General features: G+C 40.9%; 1 protein-coding gene across 1 annotated transcript in view; it reads left to right on the forward strand.

The window, feature by feature from the left end:
* spon1a (spondin 1a) overlaps positions 1 to 26,659 on the forward strand; it is a 119,902-nt gene that overhangs the window by 13,235 nt on the left and 80,008 nt on the right. Inside the window, exons 3-6 of the mRNA XM_051134817.1 lie at positions 4,493 to 4,626; positions 12,510 to 12,583; positions 13,043 to 13,165; positions 21,601 to 21,749. Of these exons, the coding sequence (XP_050990774.1) occupies positions 4,493 to 4,626; positions 12,510 to 12,583; positions 13,043 to 13,165; positions 21,601 to 21,749 (480 nt within the window). The remainder of the gene's footprint in view (positions 1 to 4,492; positions 4,627 to 12,509; positions 12,584 to 13,042; positions 13,166 to 21,600; positions 21,750 to 26,659) is intronic.

Consider the following 26,659-nt stretch of genomic DNA (forward strand, 5'->3'; position numbering starts at 1 on the left):
ATTTTAGCCAGGATCAAACAGGGACAAGGTACACTCGAACAATACATCCGTGAGTTTTTGGCCATTTCAAACTATTCTACCCTCCCGGACTGTATTATTATTGAACTGTTTGCCGATGGCGTCAATGAGCCGCTAAGAGCGAGAGTGAGACGTGAGGCTCCGCGCTCATCATTAGCCGCATTTATGAACTTTGCGTTGCTGTGTGCGGGTTCGCCGTGTACTGTGGGGGTCGCGAAAGAGGAACGCGACAACGCGGACATGGCAGCCGCGCATCCCTCTCGCAGACTGGTGGTCACGCCGGATCACGACGCCACAAACAAGTTTACCGCCTGGATCGCTCGTGAAATGGCGGCCGTGTTGGAGCGCGCTCATGCTATGGCGGCGTCAGCAGAACCCGCGCACAAGATGGCGGCCGCGCCGGAGCGCGTTAACGCGATAGCAGCAACAGCGGTGCCCGTTCACAAAATGGCGGCCGCGTCGGAGCGCGTCCACACAATGGCGGTGACTACAGAGCCCGTTCACAAGATGGCGGCGAAGACAGAGCTCTGTCACGTCACGGCTGCCATACCAGAGCCATATAGAGTTGCAGCTGTGCTTCCTGAGTCAAGTCGAGTTTCTAAGTCAAGTCAAGGTACAGCTGCATTTCCTGAGTCAAGTCAAGTTTTCGAGTCCAGTCAAGTTGTGGCTGCATTTCCTGAGTTAAGTCAAGTTTCCAAGTCAAGTCAAGTTGCAGCTGTGTTTCCTGAGTCTAGTCAACTTCCCAAGTCAAGTCAAATTGCAGCTGTGTTTCCTGAGCCACTGCACAAGATGGCTGCCACGCCAGAGCCACTGCACAAGATGGCTGCCACGTCAGAGCAACTGCACAAGATGGCCGCCGTCTCCAAGCAACTGCACAAGATGGCCACCGTCTCCAAGCAACTGCACAAGATGGCCGCCATTACAAAACCTGTGGTCAGCACCCGGACGCCACCTGTGGTCATGATGGCCCACGTGCTGGACACGCCTCTAGTAACGGTATGGGCAGCAAAAATGGCACTCCTTAATGCTACGGCGACTACCCCAGAGTCAAGTCAAGACACAGCTGTCGTTCTCCACGAGTCAAGTCACGTTACGGCTGTTCCCCACGAGTCAAGTCACGCTACAGCTGTTGTTCCTGAGTCAAGCCAGGTTGTTCCTGAGTCAAGTCATGTTACAGCAGATCCTCATGAGCCAAGCCATGCTGCTGCTGTTATTCCAGAGCCAAGTCAAACTTCAGCCGCTGCTCCAGAGTCAAGTCAGGCTACAGCTGTCCAAGCCGGCCCAAGTCCAGTCCGGCCTCCAAGTCCAGTCCGGCCTCCAAGTCCAGTCCGGCCTCCAAGTCCGGCCCAGTCCAGGCCGGCCCAAGTCCAGTCCGGCCTCCAAGTCCAGTCACGTCAAGGCTGTCGTCCCCGCGTCAAGCAACGTCAAGGCTGTCGCCCCCCGCGTCAAGCAACGTCAAGGCTGTCGCCCCCGCGTCAAGCAACGTCAAGGCTGTCGTCCCCGCGTCAAGTAGAGTCACTAATAATCTTCACGAGCCGAGTCAGGTCATTGCTGATCCCCAAGAGTCAAGCCAGTTCACTATTGATCTTCACGAAGCAGGTCAGGTCACAGTTGGTCACCACGAACCAAGTCATATCCTGCCCGACGGCTCAGAGCCCCATCACGCCTCGTCTGACCGCTCAGAGTCAAGTCATGTCTCGTCTGATCGCCCAGAGCCTCTCCATGTTTCTTCAGACCTCCCAGTGCCTCGTCATGTCTCGTCTGACCTCCCGGAGCCGTGCCATGCCTCGTCAGATATCCCACGATCACGGCCTATCATGGTAACCAGTGTACTGGACCCACCACAACCTCCCGCTGCTGCTCTTTCTCTAATGGCGGTTGCCATCTGGTGTGTGTGGGCTGCACACTGTGCCCCTGAGGTCACGTCTGTTCACAGATCAACCCCTGAGGCCACGTCTGTTCACCAGTCTGCTCCAGAGCTCCCGTCTGATCTCAAGCCTGCTCCAGAGTCCCTCTCTGATCTCAAGCCTGCTGCAGAGCTTTCGTCTGGTCTCCAGCCTGACCCAGAGCTCCCCGCTGATCACAAGCATGCTTCAGAGGTCCCGTCGGGTCTCAAGTCTGCTCCCGAAGCCTTCCCTATCGGAGAAGCTGCGCCAAAGCCTCCAGAGGTGTCGGCGTCGGCCGTAGAACCTCTTATGGAGGGGGCGTTAACTGCTAAACTCTCTGCTTCTCCCTTTTTCCTGTCTGCATCCTCTGTCACTGTTCTCCCCAGGTCCCCGTCCAAGACGCAGCCTCCTGTTCCGCCCGGAGGGCTGCTCCACCTCCTGTTCCGCCCGGAGGGCTGCTCCACCTCCTGTTCCGCCCCGGAGGGCTGCTCCACCTCCTGTTCCGCCCCGGAGGGCTGCGGTACCTCCTGCTCCGCCTCCTGGTCCGCCCCGGAGGGCTGCTGCGCCTTCTCCCCCTACTCTGTCTGCCTCCTCTGTCCCTGCTTTCCCCAGGTCCCAGACCGTGACGCAGATTCCTGTTTCTCCCTGGAGGGCTGCTCCGCCCCCTGCTCTGCCTCCGGCTCCGCCCTGGAGGGCTCCTGCGCCTCCTGTTCTGCCTCCGGCTCCGCCCTGGAGGGCTCCTGCGCCTCCTGCTCTGCCTCCGGCTCCGCCCTGGAGGGCTCCTGCGCCTCCTGCTCTGCCTCCGGCTCCGCCCTGGAGGGTTCCTGCGCCTCCTGCTCCACCTCCGGTTCCGCCCTGGAGGGCTCCTGCGCCTCCTGCTCCGCCTCCAGCTCCGCCCTGGAGGGCTCCTGCTCCGCCTCCGCCCTGGAGGGCTCCTAAGCCTCCTGCTCCACCTCCGGCTCCGCCCTGGAGGGCTCCTGCGCCTCCTGCTCCGCCTCCAGCTCCGCCCTGGAGGGCACCTGCTCCGCCTCCGCCCTGGAGGGCTCCTAAGCCTCCTGCTCCGCCTCCGGCTCTGCCCTGGAGGGCCTTTGCCCAGCCGATTCTGCCTCAGTCTCCTGGCCCCCCCACCGCTCCCCTGGACTGTTTTTTTCTGCTTATTCGGTTGGAGCGTCTGGAAGCCGCTCCTTGGGGGGGGACTATGTCACGGATCTGGTCGGTGTTCTGCGGACTACCCACCACCAGATGTCACTCTCACCTTTTCATGCTCTCTGACTGTTGCTTTGCATTTTGGACTGCATCTCCCATCCTCCACCGCGCTGATTGCGTCAGCCTCCATGACCAATCAGGCGCTCTATAAAACCACGGACTTCCTTGTACACTGCACGGAGTGTTGTTTGGTTGTTATCTTGTTTATGTTTCCTAGTTTCCTAGTCCCCTAGTTTATCGTATACGACTCATCGCCGCCTGCCTTTTGGACTCTCGCTCTGGTTATTGGTATATTCTCTCTCGGATCGCCCCTATGGATAATGCTCGCTCCTGTTTTGACCCTGCCTGCCTGACCATGTATCTGTCTAGTCCTTCTAATAAAAGCTTGCTTGTGGATCCGCTCGCCTCTCGTCTCACTCGCACTGTAACACAGCCGCGAGCTCTCTGTGCAGCAGACGTGCCCCATGCAGCCGAGGCGGCGCCGGCGCTGCAGCTTTGGGGCAGATGTTTCCACAAAAAACAAAATGACGCCACAATTCAGCGTTGAACACTGAGGCGGAGCAGGAACTATTCTTTCATCCTCCATTACTAGCAGCGAACTATATTAAAGCTAACATTAGTGGCGTGATTTATGCCAGTATTTCCTGTCACTGTTTAAGTTAAGAGATAAGAAGACTGCGGGATATAAAAATGAAGCAGCTATTATTAATCTTGTATGATTTTTTTTTTTTTTTTGTAATATCCATATTGCGATTTTGAGAATAGATGCAGTATCACCAAACGTAATATAGCGTGTATCAATATTTTCTAACATCCCTATCAAATATATTTCAAAGGAGGTCAAAATTTTAATTGTAGGACAAGAGCTGGCACCGACAGTGTTTTGCTGTAGATGAAGTGCTTTGACCTGCATGTGTGGCTCTCCATGTCATGTCAAATCAAATCCATCACCTGTGTTATTGCTGTTTGGTTTTTGGGTGGAGGATGTCTGGAAGGGAATTGTGAGTATTACCATTGACCTCTCAAAGGCTACAGGTGATAGCTCACTGCACACATACAAGCACATTCGTTTTGGCAGGTAAAAATGGGTGATATATACTGATAGCCTAGCGGTTAGAGCACTGTCATATATAGTGCAACTGCACATCTGGCGACCCAAGTTCGAGTCCCAACTCGTGGTCCTTTGCCAATCCTGTTCCCAACTCTTCGCTTCCCTGTCATTCTCTACTGTCCTGTCCACTAAAAAGCTTGAAAAAGGCCAAAAAGAAATAAAATGGGTGATATTTTTAAAAAGTTTGTGTCGTGCATGATGGGAAGGTAGAAGGTAAACAGCTGTATTTCAGACACATTAATTGATGAGTGTGGGTTTGTATTCTCTGCAGATAATCGATGAGGAAGACACACAGTTTATGACAAACTGCCCTCCAGCAGTGACAGAAAGCACTCCGCGCAGAAGGACCAGGATACAGGTGTTCTGGACAGCGCCCCCATCAGGCAGTGGCTGTGTGCTGTTGAAGTAAGTGTCATAAATATTGTCACATTGTAGTTCTAACCAGGGGAACCCATGAATCTACACCGATCATGATAACAGAACAAATCTTAAAACAATTACCAAATTGTTGGTCATTTGGTACTCAAGTTAGTGTTTCTCAGCCCTGCAATTAAACACACCTGACTCAATTTACCAGCTCAGCACAGTTTTTGATTGTGTAAAGAAGCACATCTGTCGTTTTGTCTGTAAAATATTGCAAAGGAAGTTGAGAACATCCATTTTTTTTTTTACATCAAAACAACTGCAATAATGAAACAGATCAAATGCAAATAATAACCTAATAAACATAATAACAATAAACATAATAAAGAAATGATACATTGTGTCTCATCTGTGCCCCGCTGACCACCTCGAACATTTCTCAAGATTTTGCAGTGACACAAAGTCACGCAGTATGTCCGTTTTTAGAGCACAGATTAAGGTTTGCGAAAATGTAAGTTAACTTTAACAGTCGTGTAAGGATGAGAAGCTGTTAATTGTGGAGGGGACGTGGTGAAATGAAAAACTTACCTTAGAAAAAAAAAAAAAAAAAAAAAACATTCGCCTATATCTTCGGACTGGAGAACCGCATGTTCTTCATATTTCCCACGACTGAAGAGGGCGCATGTGCGAAGCAAATTTTACAGATCATACTTGTTGTTTAAGGTGTTTCAAATGTACCTCTGTACCAACTGTACCTGGTCGACCCTTTCTGATTTCTTGTCCTTTATACTTCAAAATCACATTTTTCCACGATGCTGGTTATATCCATAGAAGGAAACATTATTTTATCTTCCTTCTATTAACTCTGAGTCAGTTGAATTGATTTTGTAATCAGTCTTAGACTCTTAGTCAAATCCATACAAAATTAGACAGTGCAGATCATAGGTGGACGTTAATGACAGGGTACAGGTATGTAGGCAGGAACACAGAGAGATGACTGTTCCATGATTCACTTGTTTTTCAGATGGAATTCTAGTCTAAAAATAAGTTGTAAGCCTCTTTGTGGCTCACGACTTTATATGGCTCGCTGTCTATAATGGAGGGGCATGAGACTGAGTTTCAGCTCAAAGTTCCTCCTCTGGACATAAACATGGAAAGAAAAAAAAAAGTGTGTTTCAGCAGCTGGCCAATCAAAACCGCACTATGAGAAAAGACAGATGGAGTGCAGAGGACATGAAAAAAAAGTGCAATATGAGAAAATGTAAGACACGGAAGCATCAAACCAGCACGAGCGACGGAGAGGGCGCGCTTGAGGCAGACAGGATACGAGAGGTGGGGAGCAGGGCAGGAGAGGTGGAGTGTGGGTAATGAGTGGAGATCCACGGCGAGGTTGCTGAACTCGGAGCTTTGCCGGGAGAGAATTCTAGAGGGGATGCTGAGAGCAGAAATGCTCCATGAAATCAAAACTTTCTCCTTCTCCAATTTACTCCGAACGATTTCGCAAGTAAAAGAAAAAAGACTGAAAAACTAGCTTGACATTGCAAAATTTAAAGAGAGCAAGAAACTTTCTGTGGTGTGTCAAATTGTTTCTTCATGCCCTCCAGACCTCCCCTGCGGCTGAGATCTCATGATTAAAAACTTGATCCAACGGAAAGACAAGTGAACTCGCAGTGCCGCCGGGGAAAGAGTCACCTATTTATGACTTACAAATGCCTCTCTGGGTTCACAGCTGTGGACACATATTTTTATATATTGATCAGTAACATGTATGACTGACCATTGAAATAAAATTAAAAAAAAAAAAAAAGGAATCTTACATCATGATATAAACACTAGCATCATAAATCGTGTTTAAAAATTCTAAAAAACAGGTGCTTGCGATATTTCAGGAAGGGATTGTTCCACTAAAATTCACTGATGTATGAAATGGCCACTTTTCAATCAATTGCTTATTCATAAAATCAAGTGACACCATATTTTTATCATTTAAAATTCTGTTCCTCTCTGCAGTATGCCCCATGATGGAAGTAAAATGGGCTCCAAATGTTGTTTCATGATGATTTTAAGGGTGCTTTCACACCATTTAGCTTGGTCTGAAGCAGTTCAATTGCTCCCTCCTTTGATTTTGTTTTCAAAGCATCATCACACATTGGCATTTGTGTCTGTCTGCTGTGAATGCGCTGCAGTGGTTCCAAAGAACGCAGGAGTTCATTTCTGCTGCCGGTGAGCAGAAATGTGTTGTACATTTATCTCTCTGCTTGCACTGCTTCAGTCTCACGTTTTAGGAAGGGTAGAATGCACGCACATGCACACGCACACGCACACGCACACACACACACACACACACACACACACACAAGTTTGTTGTTGTGAATTGTGGGGACTTTCCATAGACTTCTATAGTTTTTATACTGACAAAACGATACTGTCTGTCCCCTAACCCAACCCTAACCCTAAACCTAGCCCTCACAGAAAACATGTTTGCATCGTTACACTTTCAGATAAACATCATTTACTATTTTTAATAATTTTTTGACATTGTGGGGACCGCAGGCCATTTTTCAGGTTTTACTATTCTTGTGGGGACCAAATGTCCCCACAAGAATAGTAAAACCTGAAGCAAAAACAAGTACACACACACACACTCACACACACAGTTTGCCCAAATCATATGCCATTACAGGGAAGGCCTGTGATCTTGTAACTGCAAACATCTGCGTAAAATAAATAACAAAGAAAATTAAAAAGCTTTTTGAAAAATGGCCTGACAAATGATTTGTACTTCACATATCGAGTGATTGGATCACCTGTGACGAAAAATCTAAGAAAAGTATGCATCAGCGAAAGTTTTGCTTTCCATTTAATATCAGCTGCAGGTTATGAGAAACATTGCGTTTGTGATTTCTCTTTCCTATGAGTAGTACTTACAATAAAAAGATGATGGTGGAGAGTCTGTATAATCAGCTAATGCCCTTACTAAGCTCAAACTGATGAACAAACAACATAAATAAAACTGTTCAAGCTGTTCTCAAATGCTGATTTTTCCCTCATAAATGTTTGAAGTAAAAACAAGGTGAAGCACTGACTAAAATATAGATGTTTTTGAGGTAAGCGGAAGCTCATTATAGACCTTGCGCTACAAGCAATTTTTCTAAAAGCCAAGACGAATAATCCAGTTTAACAGCCACAAGGTTAAATAATTACAGTGTGATTATATGCCACGTTTTTTTGGTATCCAGGTTCCCAGTGTGTATATATAAATGTAACCTGCCTCCTGTGGCACGAAGCTCACTGCCGGTGGTTTTCTGGGTTGGTACGGGCCCTCGAATTTGCATTATATAGCCTTGAGCACTGGCCTGAGGAGATCTCTCTCTCTCACACACACACACACACACACACATTGGGAGAGAGGCGATTAGCATCAGCTGTGTAAAAGCAGGAAAGTGAGTCTGCCCTTAATAACATCTCATTGATAGAATTTAAATTGGATGTTAAATAACCATTACCGCGGCTGATTGCCTGGCCGGCCCTGGAAAGTGAGGAGGCTTTCTGCCAAAGCCGCTCTCCTTCAGATATGTGAAATTGGGGTGAGATTGAATTAGAGCATGGACAATTAGAGTGGTACCATCAGTACCTTAAACATAAACGGGGATGTGGGTGGGTTTGAGTGTTTTACAGTCTTTCTGTGTCTCTTTCATTCCACGTTCGATCCGTTGACCCGTGTTTGTCACCCACCGTCTTTCTGAATGAACGAATCGTGTGTGAGGTTTTATTGAAACGCTGTCTGTGGAAGAGAGGAAGCTGGAGTGAGAGATGTGTCTCAGCTCTCTGCTGCTTGCATCAAAAGCTATCAAAATAAACAGATAAAGAGAATGAAGCAGTAAATAGAAGAGCTGTCAGTTTGCTCCTCACATCATCAAAGATAATGTGGTTGAAGGAGGAGTAACTGGGGTCATGGCCAACCGCAGCATGACTCAATTCAATTAGACAACAGAAATAACATCATCCGAGCGGCAAAAACTCAAGAAATGACGCTTGGATGCCCCTGCTTTTCCTCTTTCCTTTCATTATCTCTTTAAAGATTAAAATAAAATTGGGGTATATGTATATATATATTAGGGGTGTAACGATACATGTATTTGTACCAAACCGTCACGGTACAGGCATCTCGGTTCGGTGCACGAGGCCTTACAACGAATACAGGCAATTCAACCTCAATCCAGAAGGGTGCCCAGAGTAATGCAACGCTGTTTGTTAACCACCGGAGAAGAACAGCGAATGCTGTGAGTTGCGCATGTGCTGATTCTGAACGCGTCTGTCACTGACAAATGAGTATAACGTTATTTTAAAGGCTTGCGCACTCAACTGTCTGCGAAATGAAGCTTTGTGCTCTTGTATTCTACCTCTTTCATTCGGCACAAATCCAAATATTCCGTAATATTTACATATTTGCGATGTATCCAAATAAACTATTATTTAGTATGTAAATTATAGGCTTTGTACTTCAGTCGCGTTCCAACGTTGAAACAATGAACAATGGTTCACTGTATTTTATTTTGATAAAGTACCAACTGCACTGTCAAGTTAGCAATGCTGGAAGTCTGGAACTGATGTGTTTTGTGTGTGTACGCGCCGGCATGATTACTGCAACTGTTTACTTATACCAGCAAAATCAACTTAAAACACTGTCATTTATTGTCGTATTAATAACGCATCACTGTAAAAGGTCTTTTGTAAATTAAAGAAAACAAATAGAATGTCGCTTTCTGCCATTTGAGTTTTCTTTTAGTCACAAAAATGAACTGAAACTCAGCACACATAGGCTACGCTACGTGACGCACTGTTTTTTCCCTTTGTTTATCTGTTTATTCCTTGTATGTATATATGTACTGCAGATTATATATATATATATATATATAACGTTATAATTTGATATTTAGTATTTTCACATCTAGGTAAAAACAAAAAAAATTAATTTGTACTACTGTCTGTTCAAAATAAATAAAAAGAAACTTAGCATAACAAGCATAGTAGATTTGTTGTTTTTTTCCTGTTGTATCGAAATTGTATCGAACCGTGACCCCCGAACTGAGGTACGTACTGAACCGTGACATCCGTTACACCCCTAATATATATATATATATATATATACCTTTTTCCTGAATGCAGAAGTCTCACCTTTAGATTTCCGGTCTCTGGTGTTTCTATTTTAATAAACATGTTTTCTGAGCCAATAATGTAATGTTAAACCTATGAAAATGTTTTTTAAAAGCTTATGCCGCCATAGTTTCATTACTTTTGAAGTTGGAGGAGAAAATGAGATGGGAGTTTTTCAACCTACCCTTACTCTCTTGAACCGGAATACACAGAGTTGACGCAGAGCTAGACCAAGATGAGCATTTGAGGTTAAAAAGTATAGAATTGTCATTTTTATTAGAAAATAACTCATCGTTTTGCTAGAAAAGACCATTCTTCCTCGGCTGGGATCATTTAAACTGCATTTTGGAAGTTCAAACTCAGGGCACCATAGAAGTCCACTATATCGAGAGAAGTCCTGAAATGTTTTCCTCAAAAACAAACTTTCTTTGTGGTTGAAGAAAGAAAGACATGAACATCTTGGATGACAAGGGGTGACTACATTATCTGTACATTTTTGTTCTGGAAGTGAACTTCTCCTTTAAGAATTATAGAGACCACTGTGCTCGTGAGAACCTTAAATGCATGAGATTTTTTTTCTTCTTCTTCTTTTTTTCATAGCTTTTCCCAGATCGGTGGGACACTTCTGATTATGATACAGTACTGTCTCTGAGCTCTGCAGACAGTTTCTTTGACCTCATGCCTTGTTTTAATGTTGATATGCTGTTTTACTTAGATCTTTTCATCTTTTACTTAGACACAGAAGGACTGAATACTTATGGCAGTGCATTACTAAGTGTCTCCTTTGATTGTGGGAGAAACCAAAGAAAACTCATGCCAACCCAGAGAGATCATGCAAACTCCATACAGAAAAGCGTCCTGACTTAACAGGGATGCAATCCAGGGATCTTCTTGTTTTGACTGTGCTAACCACTGAGATGAGCTGATGTATTTCCCATTTTTTTTTTCTTTTCTTTTTAATTTATTCACACAGTTACCTGATTTTTGATTTGTCATTATAGGGGACTGAGATTTAAAAAAAAAACAAAAAAACACTGTTTTAACATAAGGCTGTAACATAAAATGTGGAAAGAATGAAGGTGTCTGAAGACTTTATCGACAGAATGCACTGTGCTTTGCATTAAATAATCTTTAGTATGCTAATGGGGTCAATCAGAGCCCAAGTCGAGCCTCCTGCTTGAGCCCTCTGCTCCATGTGAAGTGTTTTTTTGTGTTGTGGATACGTGTTTGCGTGCAGCCGCTATATCTCAGCTGTTAACTGCAACAGAGGTGATCTAGTTTTGTCGTGTTGCATTGAATCACTCGCCGTGTAAACACGGTGCCACATGCACTATGTAGGGGGCTTCTGTCCTACAGAGTTTAGCTCCATCCCTAATCAAACACACCTGCCTGTAAATTATTTAATAGTCGTAATGAAAGTTACATGTTACATCTAACGCTAATAATATCATATGATATGTGGCCCCTTTATTGTTTTACTTTATTTCATTTATTTATTTATTTATTTTATTTTTTATTTTTTTGCAGAAGAGCGAATTTTTGCAGAATACATTTTAACAACTCAACAATACCCTTTTAGTCTTTAAAGTTGAGCTGTTAGGTAAGGTTTAGACAGGATTTTTTGCCCTTCACACATTTTATTTATTATTATTTTTTTCCAAGAGTCAGCAGCTTTCATCTCTCACTGGATAATGACCAGTCCAGTGAGTGAAAACTACCGGTTCATAAATATTCCTTGTCATTTGGATGAGGACCACTTGGACTGGCCCCAGCTCTCAGTACAATAATGCCAGGCCTGTTCCTCCGATGAGAGCTTCAGTGTGAGGAGGAAGGACTTTTTGTTTACTCTGAGATTTTTCCAAGCTGTATAAAGACCTCCATGGCTGCCACAAGTATCTGAGATGGCATCATGTAAACAGGCTTTTGGACTCCAGAGCTCAAGTCCATGATCACTTATCCGATTTTAATTACAGCTGCTTGACCAAAGTCTCTCTCTTTTTTTCTTGTTTACATCCTCTGTATTCTTGGACTTTGCAATCAGATTCAACTAAAAAGAAAACAACAACAACAAAAAAAAAACATATACATACAACAATATATACATACATAAACATATTTATTTATTTATTTATTTATTTATTTATTCATGTCAATATAAATCCTCCGTTCACTATTCTAAAAAGGCCAGTTTTTACATAGCTAACCTGTTCACCAACAGTGCTCTGGTCAGCCAGAATGGTCTTTCTGGTAAAGCTAATTGACCGAGTCTTGCTGGTTAATTAAAATGCCTAGTGGGGGGTAAAAAATAAAAAAAATAAATAGAACTGCACAGCAGCATCCAAAACCCAACTGGAGAGCAGGCAATGGCCCACGTTCAGTCCCATGTTCAGGCCCACATTTACAGTATGTTGTATATCAAAACAGATGTCAGAACAGTGTTACAGTATAATCATCTGCTTCTAATACAGAAACTGGGGTTTCGGTTAGAAATGTGGCTTTTGCTTTTTTAGCTCCAGTAGAAACACATGAATATATGATGGTTTGTGATATCCAGGCCACAGCTCCCATTTATGTGCCATTTATCCGGCACACGCCTCTTTTTTGGGATTACAGTCACTCCATGGGGGTTCATGATTGGTGCCTTTTCAAAGTGTTGATTTGCAAGTTACTCTTTTCTCTTCTCTTCTCTTCTCTTCTCTTCTCTTTTCTCTTCTTTCTCTTCTGATTCCCCTTCATTTTCTCATTTTCTCGTTTCTTTATATTTGCAGAGCTAGTATTGTTCAGAGGAAGATCATCTCATTCCAGGACGAGGGCTCACTCACAAAGCGGATGTGTGAGAAAGGTGAGTCTTTTATTTTTCCCAGCTAGAGGGTTTGGCACATTACAGGCAGCGCTTCTGTGAGATGTTATTTCAGTGTGTGGTGCTCTTTCTTCTTCCTTTCTTTCTCTTCCCCAATTTGGCTCCTCATGTACCTGTTCTCATCTGAGGTTTGGTTGTTTCACAGTCTTGATTGTTACAGCAATCCATTTTGGCAAAAATGCTGGTCTGGGTTGATTACCATCTCCCACAGGTGTTTAGTCCTGCTCCTGGAGAGTTTATCTTCAGCACATCTGCCTGGAAGGTTCTAGCAAAGATGTTCTTATTGCTGACATCTTGCATGTCTTAAAACTTTACTTGGTTGACATTGTATGATGTAGTGAATCATCAAAGGTTATATGTTTGAGTAAGTGTGATAGATAGAATATTAAAATATGGATACAAATATTTGTAATAATGCAGCTGTCCTCCCTTGTCCTTTAGAATCACTGTATGGAGAGAGCACAGACAAACCCCTGCTGGACTGCTGTGCCTGTGGAACTGCCAAATACAGAGTCACCTTCTACGGGAACTGGTCAGAGAAATTGCACCCAAAAGACTACCCAAGTAAGACACCATGTCCTCAATGACATGTGAAGTGTGTAATTTTTTCGATGTTAAAATAGTTTCTCCTATCCCAGTTTACTGTGCAGAGGCAGTGAGAAGTAAGCCGTTTCAACTTTGCTGCAAAACATGAAAGATGCCTCAAATCATAGGGGTTGGAGAGCTTTTATTTAAATGTGGATTTGACATTTTTCCATGTTTTATTTGTGACTTACAAGTAGTTTATCTATTCACAAGTTTTCACAACCAGCTTGCATCTGGTGTATAGAGCATGTATAGAGCGGTGGGCAGCCAATGCTGCGGTGCCTGGGGATCAGTTGGGGGTTTAGTGCCTTGCTCAAGGGTCTGGTATTGAGGGTGGAGGAGAGTGCTGGTCATTTGCTCCCCCACCTACAATCCTGACCTTTGGGTTACAAGTCTGACTCTCTAACCATTAAGCCATGACTGCCCCCCATATATATATATCTTCCAAATGGTAGGGTACATCAGTGGTGTAGTGCAGGGTATATGAATGTATAGTTTCTTTAGCAGTCGGCTTTGCGTTTACCCACTTCTAAATCCACTCTGATACGCATCATTCAATGGTGTCTTGCAAAAATCGAAGCCAAATCATCACAGTCCATCACATGAATAGCTAATCCAATCATGTGAATAAATGCAAATATTCCCTAAAAGCACCCAGTAAAGACACTGTTGCGGTCAGGACCGTAGTGCCGGCTTCTTTTAAAATATGATTGCGCCCATGCCTGCTTTGTCTTATGCCCCAGTCAGAGGATGCTGACAGTGACAGAAATGCCGTGAGAGCATGTCAGGGGAGGCGCGCAGAGTGGTAAAATAATATTTAATTATTGATTAGTAATTTGAATGAGTACATTATAATGAAAACAATGCCTTAAAGGAGAAGTCCACTTTCACAACAAAAGATTCACATATAATGTAGTCACCCCCTTGTCATCCAAGATGTTCATGTCTTTCTTTCTTCAGTCGTAAAGAAATTATGTTTTTTGAGGAAAACATTTCAACATTTTTCTCCATATAATGGACTGATATGGTGCCCCGAGTTTGAACTTCCAAAATGTAGTTTAAATGCGGCTTCAAACAATCACAAATGCGGTTGTAAACGATCCCAGCCGAGGAAGAAGGGTCTTAATACAATTTAAATACTTTTTAATCTCAAACCCTCATCTTGTCTTTCTCTGCCTGGACTGTTTTTGTTCTGGTTCATGTCAGTTAGTGTATGTGGAAAAACTCCCATCTCATGTTCTCCCTCAACTTCAAAATCGTCCTATATCACTGTTTTACCTTTTTTGTTAAGGGTGTTTGATCTTCTTTGCATGTTCACTTTGTAAACACTGTGTCTGTTCTTCTGCAGCGATGTAGGATGATTCTGAAATGATTTTTGAAGTTGAGGGAGAAAATACGATTGGAGTTTTTTGACATACACTAACTGTCTTGAACCAGAATACACAGAGTTCAGGGAGAGAAACACAAGATGAGTGTTTGAGATTAAAAAGTATTTAAATTGTATTATTTTTATGAAAATAACCAGTCGTTTTGCTAGATAAGACCCTTCTTCCTTGGCTGGGATCGTTTACAACGGCATATGTGATCGTTTGAAGCTGCATTTAAACTGCATTTTGGAAGTTCAAACTCTGGGCTCCATATCAGTCCATTATATGGAGAAAAATCCTGAAATGTTTTCCTCAAAAAACATAATTTCTTTACGACTGAAGAAAGAATGACATGAACATCTTGGATGAGAAGGGGGTGAGTACATTATATGTGAATCTTTTGTTTTGGAAGTGGACTTCTCCTTTAAATAAATTAAGAGTATACTCACTTCTCCAGGCACCACTACACCACTGGGGTACATAAAGACTACCTAGAATATTGTGTACTGACATTTTTTTCAGTAATAATTTACTATTTTTGTGGCTTGAATAGAGTCTGGGCTTCATATAAAGAAATGTCGTAACACAGATCACCCTTTCTCTTTCCGTTTGCACTGTTTTTCTCATTGTCACTACTTTGTACAGTGCAGTGTGGGGCTTCTAGTTGCTAAAGCTTTGGTTAAATTCTACTGCAAGTGGGATATGAATGTTTTCAAGCTGAACAATCACATAGTCCTGCTGATCAGTAGGCAATACCCAGAACACCCTAGTAACTAGGGGTGTGCGATAATGACAAAAAATGTGTCTCAATAACGATAATTAGACAATATTTTGCTGAGAGGGTTATTGTGCTGGTAGTTTGACAGGTTTAAGACTGCTGTGGACAGCAGACTCCCAAAGCCTTTCATATTCTTCTTGTTCTGTGCAGTTGCAGAAAGAAACTTTTCCAATAAGTTTAAATTGATTTTTACCTTTTATGGGCATTTTTATCTTTAAAAGCCCATTTTTTTCTAACCTAATTAAATGTATGCATCATCTTTTGTGTCCAATTCTTAAATGTAATCAATAAATTCAAATTGTAAGACACTACAGGGCTGTTACCAAAGAAATGAAATCAGTATCAACAAAATTTGTGTTGTGCAGTGCAGAGGTGGCACAGAATCTGCATGTCAAGTGGCATTTAGATGAATTCACACAGACTGTTTAATGCAGGATATGAATGCAGTTAACCTGCAGTTACAAATGCCTAATTAATGTCTTGAAGTTTTAGAAAAATGTTGAGTACTGATCATTAAAAATAATTTGAGAAAAAAAGAGAAAATGCACTTTAAGTATAAACCTAAAAAATAGGTTCATGGGTGAGTCGTTGAGTCATTCATTCAGCTGATTTGTTCAAACGCTGATTGATTCAGTAACAAAACTTAAAGTTGTGGCTTTGTTTGAAACTGTTTTCGAATGAGTTACAACAAAACAGGAACTGTTGTGTTTAAAATGTAAGTCACTTAATATTACTTCTTGGTTTTTGAGCTGTCCATAATATCAATATCACATTTGCAGTCGTGCAATCGTCACTCTTCGTGTGATATTAACTCAAAATGCATTTTAATAGACTAAATCATGCAGTGAAATTGTGAAATGTAATTGTGCTCATGCAGTAGTCTAACCTACATCATGTAGGCCAGTGTATGCGTGCACACTCTGGGTGTGGTTTTTGTGATATACTCCATAATGTCACATCACATATCATTAAAAAAAAAAATTACGATATTATCGTAATATAGCCTACATGTCACACACCCCTACTAGTAACCACATAACATTGTGCTACAAACACTCAGAACATCTTAGCAGCTGCACAGCAATGGCCCCTCGAAAGCACCCTGGACTGCAGCGGTGTGCAGCGCTAGTGGTTTACAACATCTTTATGCTCTATCTACTTTATGCTCACAATATATCTGTCGGAGTGTTGAACATTTTCAAGAAACATTAGTTTAGATGTGAAATACGCAATTATTTCCTCATGATTTTCTCCTAGCACCTGTCCTCTCTTCTTGTCTTTTGTGGTCGGTTTTGTGTGGGTAACCTTGAGAGTGTCTCATTGGGAGTAAATTAAGCCTGGGGATTAGAGTCACTCTCCACTTGAGCTTCTGCAGCTCAGATCAATACTCTGATTAGAATGTACTCTGGGAGCTAGATGAACCTGATAAAGAAAGCGTGGTGCCCTAATTTATGGGCTTAGGAAACAGTGAAAGACATACGAGTAAACAGACACACACACACACACTCGTACAGTAGATAAACACATGGGATTTATGATTATCATTTCCATGTGCCAGTATAATTACATGTATCCTACAGCATTTGTGTAATGGAAAACACACAAACACGCTGCTGTGGACATCTGGAATCTATGCAGTCGTTATCGTTTCATTTTGATGTATGTGCATGAAAGACTTGATCAACAAAGCGACTTTAATTAATCACAGCCAAAAGCACATTAAAATTTATTCCCATGCCACTTTCATTGAATGATTGAGACACATCCATCAGTCATATTCTTGACTTTGTCGCTCAAATGAGGGGGAACAAAAATGCTTATAGGTGAAATGATCCTTGAGGGTTCAGTGCTTAAAGTAAGGGGCTTTGATACACTTTTCTTGGGAAAGCAGCGCTGATGATCCTGAATGACCCTCGCTTGGATAGCAGCGCTAATTAATTGTTGCAAATCAGGTAATTCTGATAATATCGCAATGCTGTCTTTGTAAATAAAGTACTTTCTTCATATACACATAATCTGCATAGAAATAAAGCATGTTTGCATGCAAAAGAAAGACAGTGATTAGAAAGTCTTTAGTGAATAAGACACAGGTTTGTTGTCACCAAACAGGTCTCATGAAATACTAACTATTTACTTTTACTTTTAACTATTTTTGAATAAACTCCTAATTTGCTGCTTATTAATAGTTAGTAAGGTAGTTGTTAAGTTTAGGTAAGGGATCTAAAATATGATCATGCAGAATAAAGCATTAATATGTGCTTTATAAGTACTAATAAATAGCCAGTATGCTAGTAATATGCATGTTAATAATATGCAAACAATAAGCTAATAATGCCTAAACCTAACCACCAATAGGGCGAAAGCAGACTGTATGAAAGTGTGTGAATGAAATTGTACTAATTCATATGAATTTGCCACTAATTCACCAAAACATAAAATAATTATCAACTGAGAGTCTGTGAATGTCGCTGTTTGCCCCGCTGTCTTTACATTCCCGTGGGAATTACTAATCAATGGTGTAATTGTGTCTTTACACAATCAATTTAAGAAAGTATTACACTTCATAAAGCTTCATTTCAGAGCAACTTGTCAGCCCAGTAGATCAAGGACATTTCCCCCCCAGGAAAATAAATATACATATTTTTGAAGCAGATAAAGAGGAGAAATGGAGAGATAGCGTGTTTGGCAGGACACATGAAAATAAGCATTGGAACATCAGAGCGCATCAGTGAGATTTGATACAGGTCTGACGGATCGAGCGGATTAGCGGCACAGAGACGATGTGCTAAGCAGTTCTTCACAGAGCCAGTGCGAACACTCTGTCATGCCTGTGGAATATCTTAAGTTGGTGAGCAGAAATTAGATTGAGGGCTTTAAAGGCCCAGACTGGGAGATCTGGAACTTAATACCTCAGGGTAGAGATTTTCCTACAAGGTGACTTTATTGTTAGAGCAGAACATTATGAAGTTGAAAGACAAGTGTGAAGTCATTTCTTAACTTTTTTATCGATAGGATGTGTCATTTGTGAAACTCTTTTTTCAGCCGTTCAGAAAAGAACTGTCTGTCATTTCTCCTGCATAACAGCTCCGTAATCGAATACAACATTTCTGTGAAGTGCAGAATTTGTTTGTGGTAAGGTTGAACTTGCCATTGAAGGGCTGGGCTAAGGGGACAAATTGAGGACACGCACTCCAAAAAAGCCCTGGATAGAGCTATTTCAGTGTTTTTTGGCCGGCCCCTGCGGGAGAACCCCATTTTGTGGGAGGTGGAAACCATTTATATGACATTTGTGGAAGGCATCATGGAGTAGTTACACAAAGATCCTCTAAAGCGCCACACTGCTCCGGCACAACGGAGCGACGCTTCCTCCCGTCAGAAAAAGCAGGGTTATTCTTCTCATGATTGTAGGTTATGAAAAATGCAAGATGCAAGATTGTATGATTACTGTAGCGCAGCACTTTAATGACATATTTTTTATTGGACTTTTTCATCCTGCAATTTTCTGTCAAATGTTTTGTTAACTTGATTAATTTAATTCACTCAGATTTTTTTCTCAACAAATACTTGTTTATACAGTCATTTGTGAATAATTTCATACCACAAGATTTTATTAAATTAAAACTATTTGTGATTTCTTCTGTAAGTGCGTAATATAAAATTATATGAATATTACATTTATGGAATATTGTAAAATTGATATAGTACAGATCAATTAGGAACGCTCCCTCTGTGACTAGAATCACATTTTGACTGCAGCCTCCGCTGTGCCAGTGCTTGACTGAGTTCATTGCAAATGAGTGATGTGAACCCTATCCCATGAGATTCAGGGAGTGCTTTGTACATAAATTATTCATATGGAGAAAATTTGGGATTAATATTTCTGCAGCTGCATGTTCCTGAAATTGCAATACATTGTTTTTGTCCTTTCTGGCAGTTTTGTTAGGAGCGATAGTGGAGATAGGACAGGAAATGATGAGGAGGAGAGGAGGGAGCATGACTGGGAAATGATGCAAGCTAAATTCAAACCCACATTACTCTGGCGTGTGTTATTCTAGCCAGATGCTGCATTAGGACAAGCTGAAACAGGATGCAAGAACATGGTGCATTTTTCAAACATAACTTCTGGACGTTGGGCAGATCTCAATGAGCTCCCTTGCTCGCTAGATTGGAAATTAGTTTACAGTGAACACAAATTCGGGTGAGGAGCTGTCTAGCAATGTATGATTATGCTGCAATATACCATAAACCATAAACATTCACTGCGCTAGATAACTTGCTGGCGAGTCTGGAATTTCTGGAATATTCTTCAGTGATTGTTCACATATAGCCTATAAATATGCACTACTTTAGTGAAAAGACAAAGTGATGTAGTTGTGGAAAAAAAAACTAATAAAGAATAGCATTGACAGAAGCAATCGTCGTCACCTCCACCATAGTTAAAGTTTATGGCCCATCTAACGCAGAAGCTCGGGTATCAAATTGATCTCTAGAGTTAACCTAGAATTTGCTTAAATTAGAGTTTCTCAGTAGTAAGTACAACTTGAGAGGCTATTCACATCCAATTTACGATCATTCCGATAGCACATGAAGGTAAGATCAAATGCAGCCCCTTGAGAAGAAATACATGTTAGCATAGTTTTAAAGAGTGTACTTATTATGGAAAAACACCATACTTAAATGTAAAGTGATGCAAATGAAAATATTATAGTTTAAATTAAGGAATTAAGTGCATCTTTATGTGTAATTTCATAATTGCATGTCCTTGAAATATGGTTGTACTTTAGAATATCCTGACAACATTAAATATACTTGTCATTTATTCATATATTTATAATATATAAGCTTTAAATGTAATCTTGAATAACATACTATTGTTAAAATTACAAAAATGTATATAGCTGTAACGTGGGGTTTGGGTTTTGTTTGTTGTTCTTGTTTTCATGTCTTTTATTTTGAAGTTTTGCCATGGTCCTTGTCTAGTCATGTTATTCCCTTGCCCTCATCTATTCCTGCTATTGGTTCCCTTGTTCTTTGTGTCATGTTCTCATTGGTTGTCTTAGTCATGTGTCTGGTTCCCATTGGTTGGTTCTTGTCATGTGACCCTCATCATTTGATATATATATACTGCCCTCCAAATGAAACACCCCTGGCAAAGTGTGGTTTTGGATGATATCCTTATCATTTTTTGGTGCAAATACTTAAAGTAAGTTGACATTATCATTGAAGAGCAGCAATAATAATTTTCATTTTGACAATATATAGATGTCAAAGTCAGACATGCCCCTTTGTCAGCTGTGATGTCTGGTTACTGGTTTAAACTTGGCCCAGGTTTTTAAAAGGTTTTTGGGTCAGCACACCTTAATAGCTTCAACAATTGATTGACAGTTAAGTTTAGAACACAATGAATTCAGGCCCAGATTATGCAGAGCTGTAATCGCTGCTAATGCTGGATATTTTGATCAATCGAAAATTTAAGTTTTTTCTATGTATAAACTGTTTATGTAATAAAATATGTTTGTGTTGTCCCTTATCAGGGCAAAATGATCACAAATTAAAAAGCATTCATGCCAATATTGTTCAAAACCACACTTTTCTAGGGTGTTTCCAAACTTTTGGAGGGCAGTGTGTAGCCCTCATGCAGCCACTGACCCTTGTTGTGTATTGATGTTGTAATCTGCTGTCGGTGAGTGTTTCAAGTCTGTTTCAAGTCTAGTCTGTTTATGCCAAGTTTGTTCATATCAAGTCAAGTCATTGTTTGTATTTTTGGATTTTACTTTGCTTAATAAATCTGCACTTGGATTCATTCACAACTCTCCTTCAGTGGGCCTTTCTCATTACAATCCCCTACTTTATGTGTGCTTTAGTTTGTTGGTAACATCAAAATAAGAGTAATTGTTTAAAGCATGACAAAGGGTTATTAAAACAATGATTTAAAGTAATTTAAAACATGTTAAATGATTTCAAGTAGTTTAAAGTAAAATTGTATTTTTGACGTTCCATTTTTTTTAAGAAGTGTGCCATGTAATGAAAGTGTACTCTCTTTAAGCATACTTAAGTGGTCTTTTATTCCATTTATGACCTTTTTTTATGTATATATACCTTTAAGATTTGAAGTACGTTATACGTGCACATTTGATACAACTGAAAGAAACAGTTATGGTGTGATATGCAACACAATAGCCAGAGATGTCACGCAAAACATATATTTACTAATTAACTGTTTAAAAATCCGATCATGTATCATTCTTAGAAATGATGTACCTTCACAGGGAGAGCCAATCACTGGTCGGCCCTCATCGGAGCGTCCCATTCGAAGAACTATATCCTGTGGGAGTATGGAGGCTATGCCAGCGAAGGGGTCAAACAGGTCGCTGAACTGGGCTCACCGGTCAAGATGGAGGAGGAGATCCGGCAGAAGGTAAGGATGCGGAGATACTGCTCATTTATTCAGTCCCCAAACGCTTGTCCGGAGTCGGTCGTGATGTGAAATCTGATATTCTGCTTTGGTTGCATTTGGTGTATTTGGGAGTTTTTCTCTGTTCACTGCCAACACTATATATGTGATGTTAGATTGTGTTCGAGATTCTGCCTGGATAGTTTATTCAATCTAAGATTGTCTTTGCACATCTTTAATGTTCCCATGCGTTCTCAGACAAACTCAAGTGGCAAACCTGCAGCTGCAAACACATAATGCTTTAATCACAAGTGAAAGCAGGGTGGGCATTACTCTCCTTGTCCTTGAAGAACTTTGATAAGAATAATAATAGGAATTAGAAGCCGTGTCTGTGGAGGTGCGATGATAAAATAGAGCTGAAATGGATCGGGCTGATCATTACATTAGCTCTCTGCTGGAGCATCATAATTACCTGCTGTTGAGGTCGTTTTGTGAGGAGCATCGAGAAAAGACCTTTGCAGTTGACAAGCTCGCTGCCCATTCTCTAAGTTCAGTAGAGCGTGCAGATGCTCTTGGAGATCCGTGAAAGGCTCAGATGTTTGGATCTCGGTACGCACGGTGCATTTCCATTTGCGAGATCAGCTGAGAATTGACACGGAAAGGATAGAAGATAAGAGGATGAGGGAGATGATTGAGCTTAGTTCTGTTTCAATAATCACGTCTCTTGCACTCCCGTTTGTTATCTCTCGTACAAAAGTAATGGTACAACAGTACAACAGTTTGATTTTGTATAAATCGGTGTTAAGTCTTGCTATTCACTGTTTGCGATTGACGTGTTGCGACGAGGATCTTTTCTTGATTAATGGGATCTGACTTTGTCACACTTGTTGCATTTATAGTAGCTACGTATTATTTTTTTCTTTATTTTTATTATAATATGAATGATATTAACCCCCATCACCATCCCATACACGGGACGCCTACATTTACCTCACCGTATTACAAATAAATCCTAATCTAATCATGACAAACTATATATCATGAGAAAGATCTAAGACTCCTAAATGGATATTTTACCACTGTTTTGTGTTACAAATTATGTAGGAGAATGAAAGAGATCCATTTATGACAAGTGCACCTCAAAAATCTACATCATAACAGGAGTTCTGACCTTTGTCACAAAAAGACTTTCTTTGTTGCCTTTTTCTTTATCACACTTTAGATGTCATAAGAAATTATATATTAGTTGAAAACTTAAAATCTCAAAATTCATCCTTTGAAAACCATTTTAAAATCAGACATTGGATTACCTTTGAAAATGTACATTAAAATCATATTACAAAATGTTTTCATTCATGAATTATAAACATTTAAGTTTGAATAGTTGAATAGTGCATTTTCACGTTTGTGTTCAAAAATGGGTGGGACAGTTAAAGGGTTAAAACACAGTAAACCCTAAAATGAGGGTGAAACTAAAATGAGCTAATCAGTTTCTTCATTTTAAGTTAATAAACTTTAAGACGTAGTAGCTAAGATGTTAGTAGAACTTAATAGTACTTTGAACTCAAAAGAAATAGTAAGTTCTAAACACTATTAAAGGTTAAATCATTTTAACTAATTTGCATCTGCAAGTTTAGGGTTAGGTTTAAATTGTGAGGTTTAATTTCCCTTACTCAATGAATTACTTTGAGCATTTTGATTTGTTTCTGTAGCTCATTTAGTTTTAAGTAAAATTATTTTATGTGATAATTTTTAGTTTTGATTTAATATTTTGTTTTTCCACTGAAAATCTGTTTTGATGTAGGTTTATGTTTAGTTTGGCACATAAGTGTTGTTTTATTTATGTTAAATGAGTTGTACCAATTGAAGCAAAACGCTACTTATCAAAATTATAGTCAGCCCCCCGAGTCTTACTGTAGTTCTTCTTCACTGTTTTTGTTTGTTTCTCATTCCATTGTTGCTTTTGGCTCGCTGGACTATTGTTCATAAAGCTTCTTTGATATGCAATGTGAGAAAGTTTGTACTAACAAATTCAGCTGGACTGAAATAAGTGCATTGTCCCTTTAGACTGATCAATTTCAGGCGTCCAAATGGCATTGGCTGATCTATGGTTGGAAATATCGCTTTGATAATTAAGGCTTCAAGTCGGTGCACCAGAGATGCTTCATCTCATCTGAGCAAACCATAGAAACCCTGAAGGAGGTGCTGTATTTCTGTGGCAGCTCTCCAGCAGATCTGTTATTTGAGCCATATCGCTGTATGTTGCGTTGGCTCTCGAGTTTGCTGTAAGCAGGACTGTTTACAGTCGGGTGGACTGATAATTATTCTCCCTGGGTTTTCACGGTTGAGATAGCAAACAAATCCTACTGGAGGGCAGAGAGCTGGACAGATCCGTGTCGGGATAGGAGTCTTGGCTGAACACGCGTTGGCCGGCGACTGAAAAGTTTGTTCGCTCTGCCGTTTACACTTTTAAATAGGTCAAATGAAATGAAAATCAGACTTTACGGTAACAGGAGGATCTAAATATCTGAGACTAAATTGTAAATGGTGGTTCAATATTTAGAAAGAAATTCATCTTTAATTGAACTTGTCAGTCGAATGCTTACATTTTTTTTGTCCCAATTAGGTGTATCACTATGCATTTACATTAAAAAATAAGCATTTGAGTGGTCAAAACGTTAAAGCAAAACCAAAGAACAAAAAAGTGTGCAAAGTTGACACGGGCAAGGCCGGCAGTGTAATTACATTTTAATTACTTGCATGTAACTTAAATCTAAATACTACATAGCACCACATATGTACTCAGTAACTCCTTCTGATCAAATGCTTTTTTTTGTGTGTTAATGCACCAAAATGCACAGGTAATAAAGCTCTTTATGTCAAGTTCACTCAGTTTACAGTAAATAGTAGAATTACTATTACATTCTACATTCTAAGTCCATTGACGTTTAGTTTTCATAGGGCCTACTTACACCTGGTCGCTTCATGCGTTTTCGCTAACGGATATCGATCTGATTTGTTAAAACATTTCTACTACACAAAATAGATGTGAATCCCATCTTCAACTCTAGCGCTAAATGCAAATTTAAAGTAGTTCACGTCAACGAAAGCAACAGATATGAACTGCATTTTATGCTATTTTATTTATCATCAGCTAGTTTCAAGATCAAAGACCGCAACGGGAGAGAGCGCAGCATCAGCACTGGAAAGACTGGTTAGTCTCACTAGTTTAAATGAAGATGATTGTGTGTTGAGCGTCCGTGACTTACCTTCAGGTTCATTTGTGGCAGTTTGCGTGTCGGCTTGCTGAAGAGATACTCAGCTACTCATCCGCAGCGATGCTATAATATGCCATATAGCCTATAAATCACTCTCACACATTTATTTTAATATTTTGGGAGGAGTAAAACTTGCATTTGCGGTTTCAACAACCAGATGCATTTACACTTGTCCAGTTGTAGCCCAGACCACCTCCTGAAGTGGTTTGAACGATTGGATTTAAATGCATCTCGAAAGTGTTTAGAAGGCATTTACACCTGGTCTTTTCACGATCGGATAGCTATCTGATCAGAGTAAACACATGAAGTGACCAGGTGTAAACAGGCCCATATTGACCCTCCAGACCGATTTGAATGCGACAGACTCCGTGTACAGAAATCAGTCGTCACTGCTGGGAGTCGGTAAACTTGCCATTCTCGGATCTACAGGCATCACTCTGACAATGACAGTGGTTAAATCGAGGAATCATTACGTGCTGTTACCACCTAGATGGAAATGAAGCAGTTGGTTGGAGCTCAGAGTTAGAAGAGATGAACGTGGGGGGTGTTTGGCACAGGGAGCCAGCGGGTGGGAACGCCACAATGTGACATCTTTCCTTCTCTCGAGCAGAATAGAAGCACCATCTGTCTGAGATGTCTAATTTATGTTTGTTTCCATCCAATGCCTGTAGTTTTTCATGAAACTTTCAAGTGGCTATTAGAAGAATTTGTTATTATGAATTGCCTCTCATTAAAATGAAGCCTCACCTATTTTCAGAGGACATTTTCCATCTGTCTTGTCATAAGAAGAGTGTGGGGATGTTGGAGCCTGTCCTGACGTCTTGGTTCAAAGGCAGGGAAACCTCTTGGATTGATGGCCAGTCCATCACAGCATGATCTGTTATATTTCACAAGATTCATTATTTTTTTATTTTTATTTTTCTCATTAAAATTAAAAATGAAGCCAATTACAACAAGTTCAGCACAGAAGAACTGCATGATCACGGACCGCCTACAATCCATCTTAACTAGATTAAGTTAGGAGTTATGGATTGTAAAGAGCGAATTAGTTGCCTAAATCACAGTGGTTGTAAGAATGCCAGACTGTGGTGCTCTGCTGTATCCGTCACAATCGACCACTCGCAACCAGCCACAACATGGAGAACTGCACTTCCAGTTGCATCCAGCAGATTTTCTGTGCTTATTTCCACTGTTACCTGATTTGCACAATTCAGTTAGCCACCTAAATAAGTCAGTTATTGACGTTAGGTCCGCTTGGAACCCAACAACTCAAGGTCTGACCTCAGACTCAGAAACGGGACTGATATTTGTCTTTCAGCATTATTATTTTTTAAACCTCTGGGGTCGAAGACCGCACTGTTGCGGTTGGTTGCGTTATTTCTTGATGACCGCGAAAAGAACTAAAAATACTAATTCATTTTTGATCATACAGATAAAAGTAAGGCAAGTAAGAGTGCTTGCACTAGGGTTGTCAATAAATGCAAAAAAAAGAAAATAATAAATAATAATAATGATAATAATTAATCTCGACTCAAAATATTGAAATATATATTCAGAAATATTTTCAATGACCCTCCAAACCAGACTAATATGGAAGCAACGTAAAGACAGACGTTAATGGCATATTTTAAAGGCCAGTATCACTGATTCCAGTAC

The sequence above is a fragment of the Labeo rohita genome, chromosome 18 (genome assembly GCF_022985175.1).
Source record: "Labeo rohita strain BAU-BD-2019 chromosome 18, IGBB_LRoh.1.0, whole genome shotgun sequence".
Classification (NCBI taxonomy): domain Eukaryota; kingdom Metazoa; phylum Chordata; class Actinopteri; order Cypriniformes; family Cyprinidae; genus Labeo; species Labeo rohita.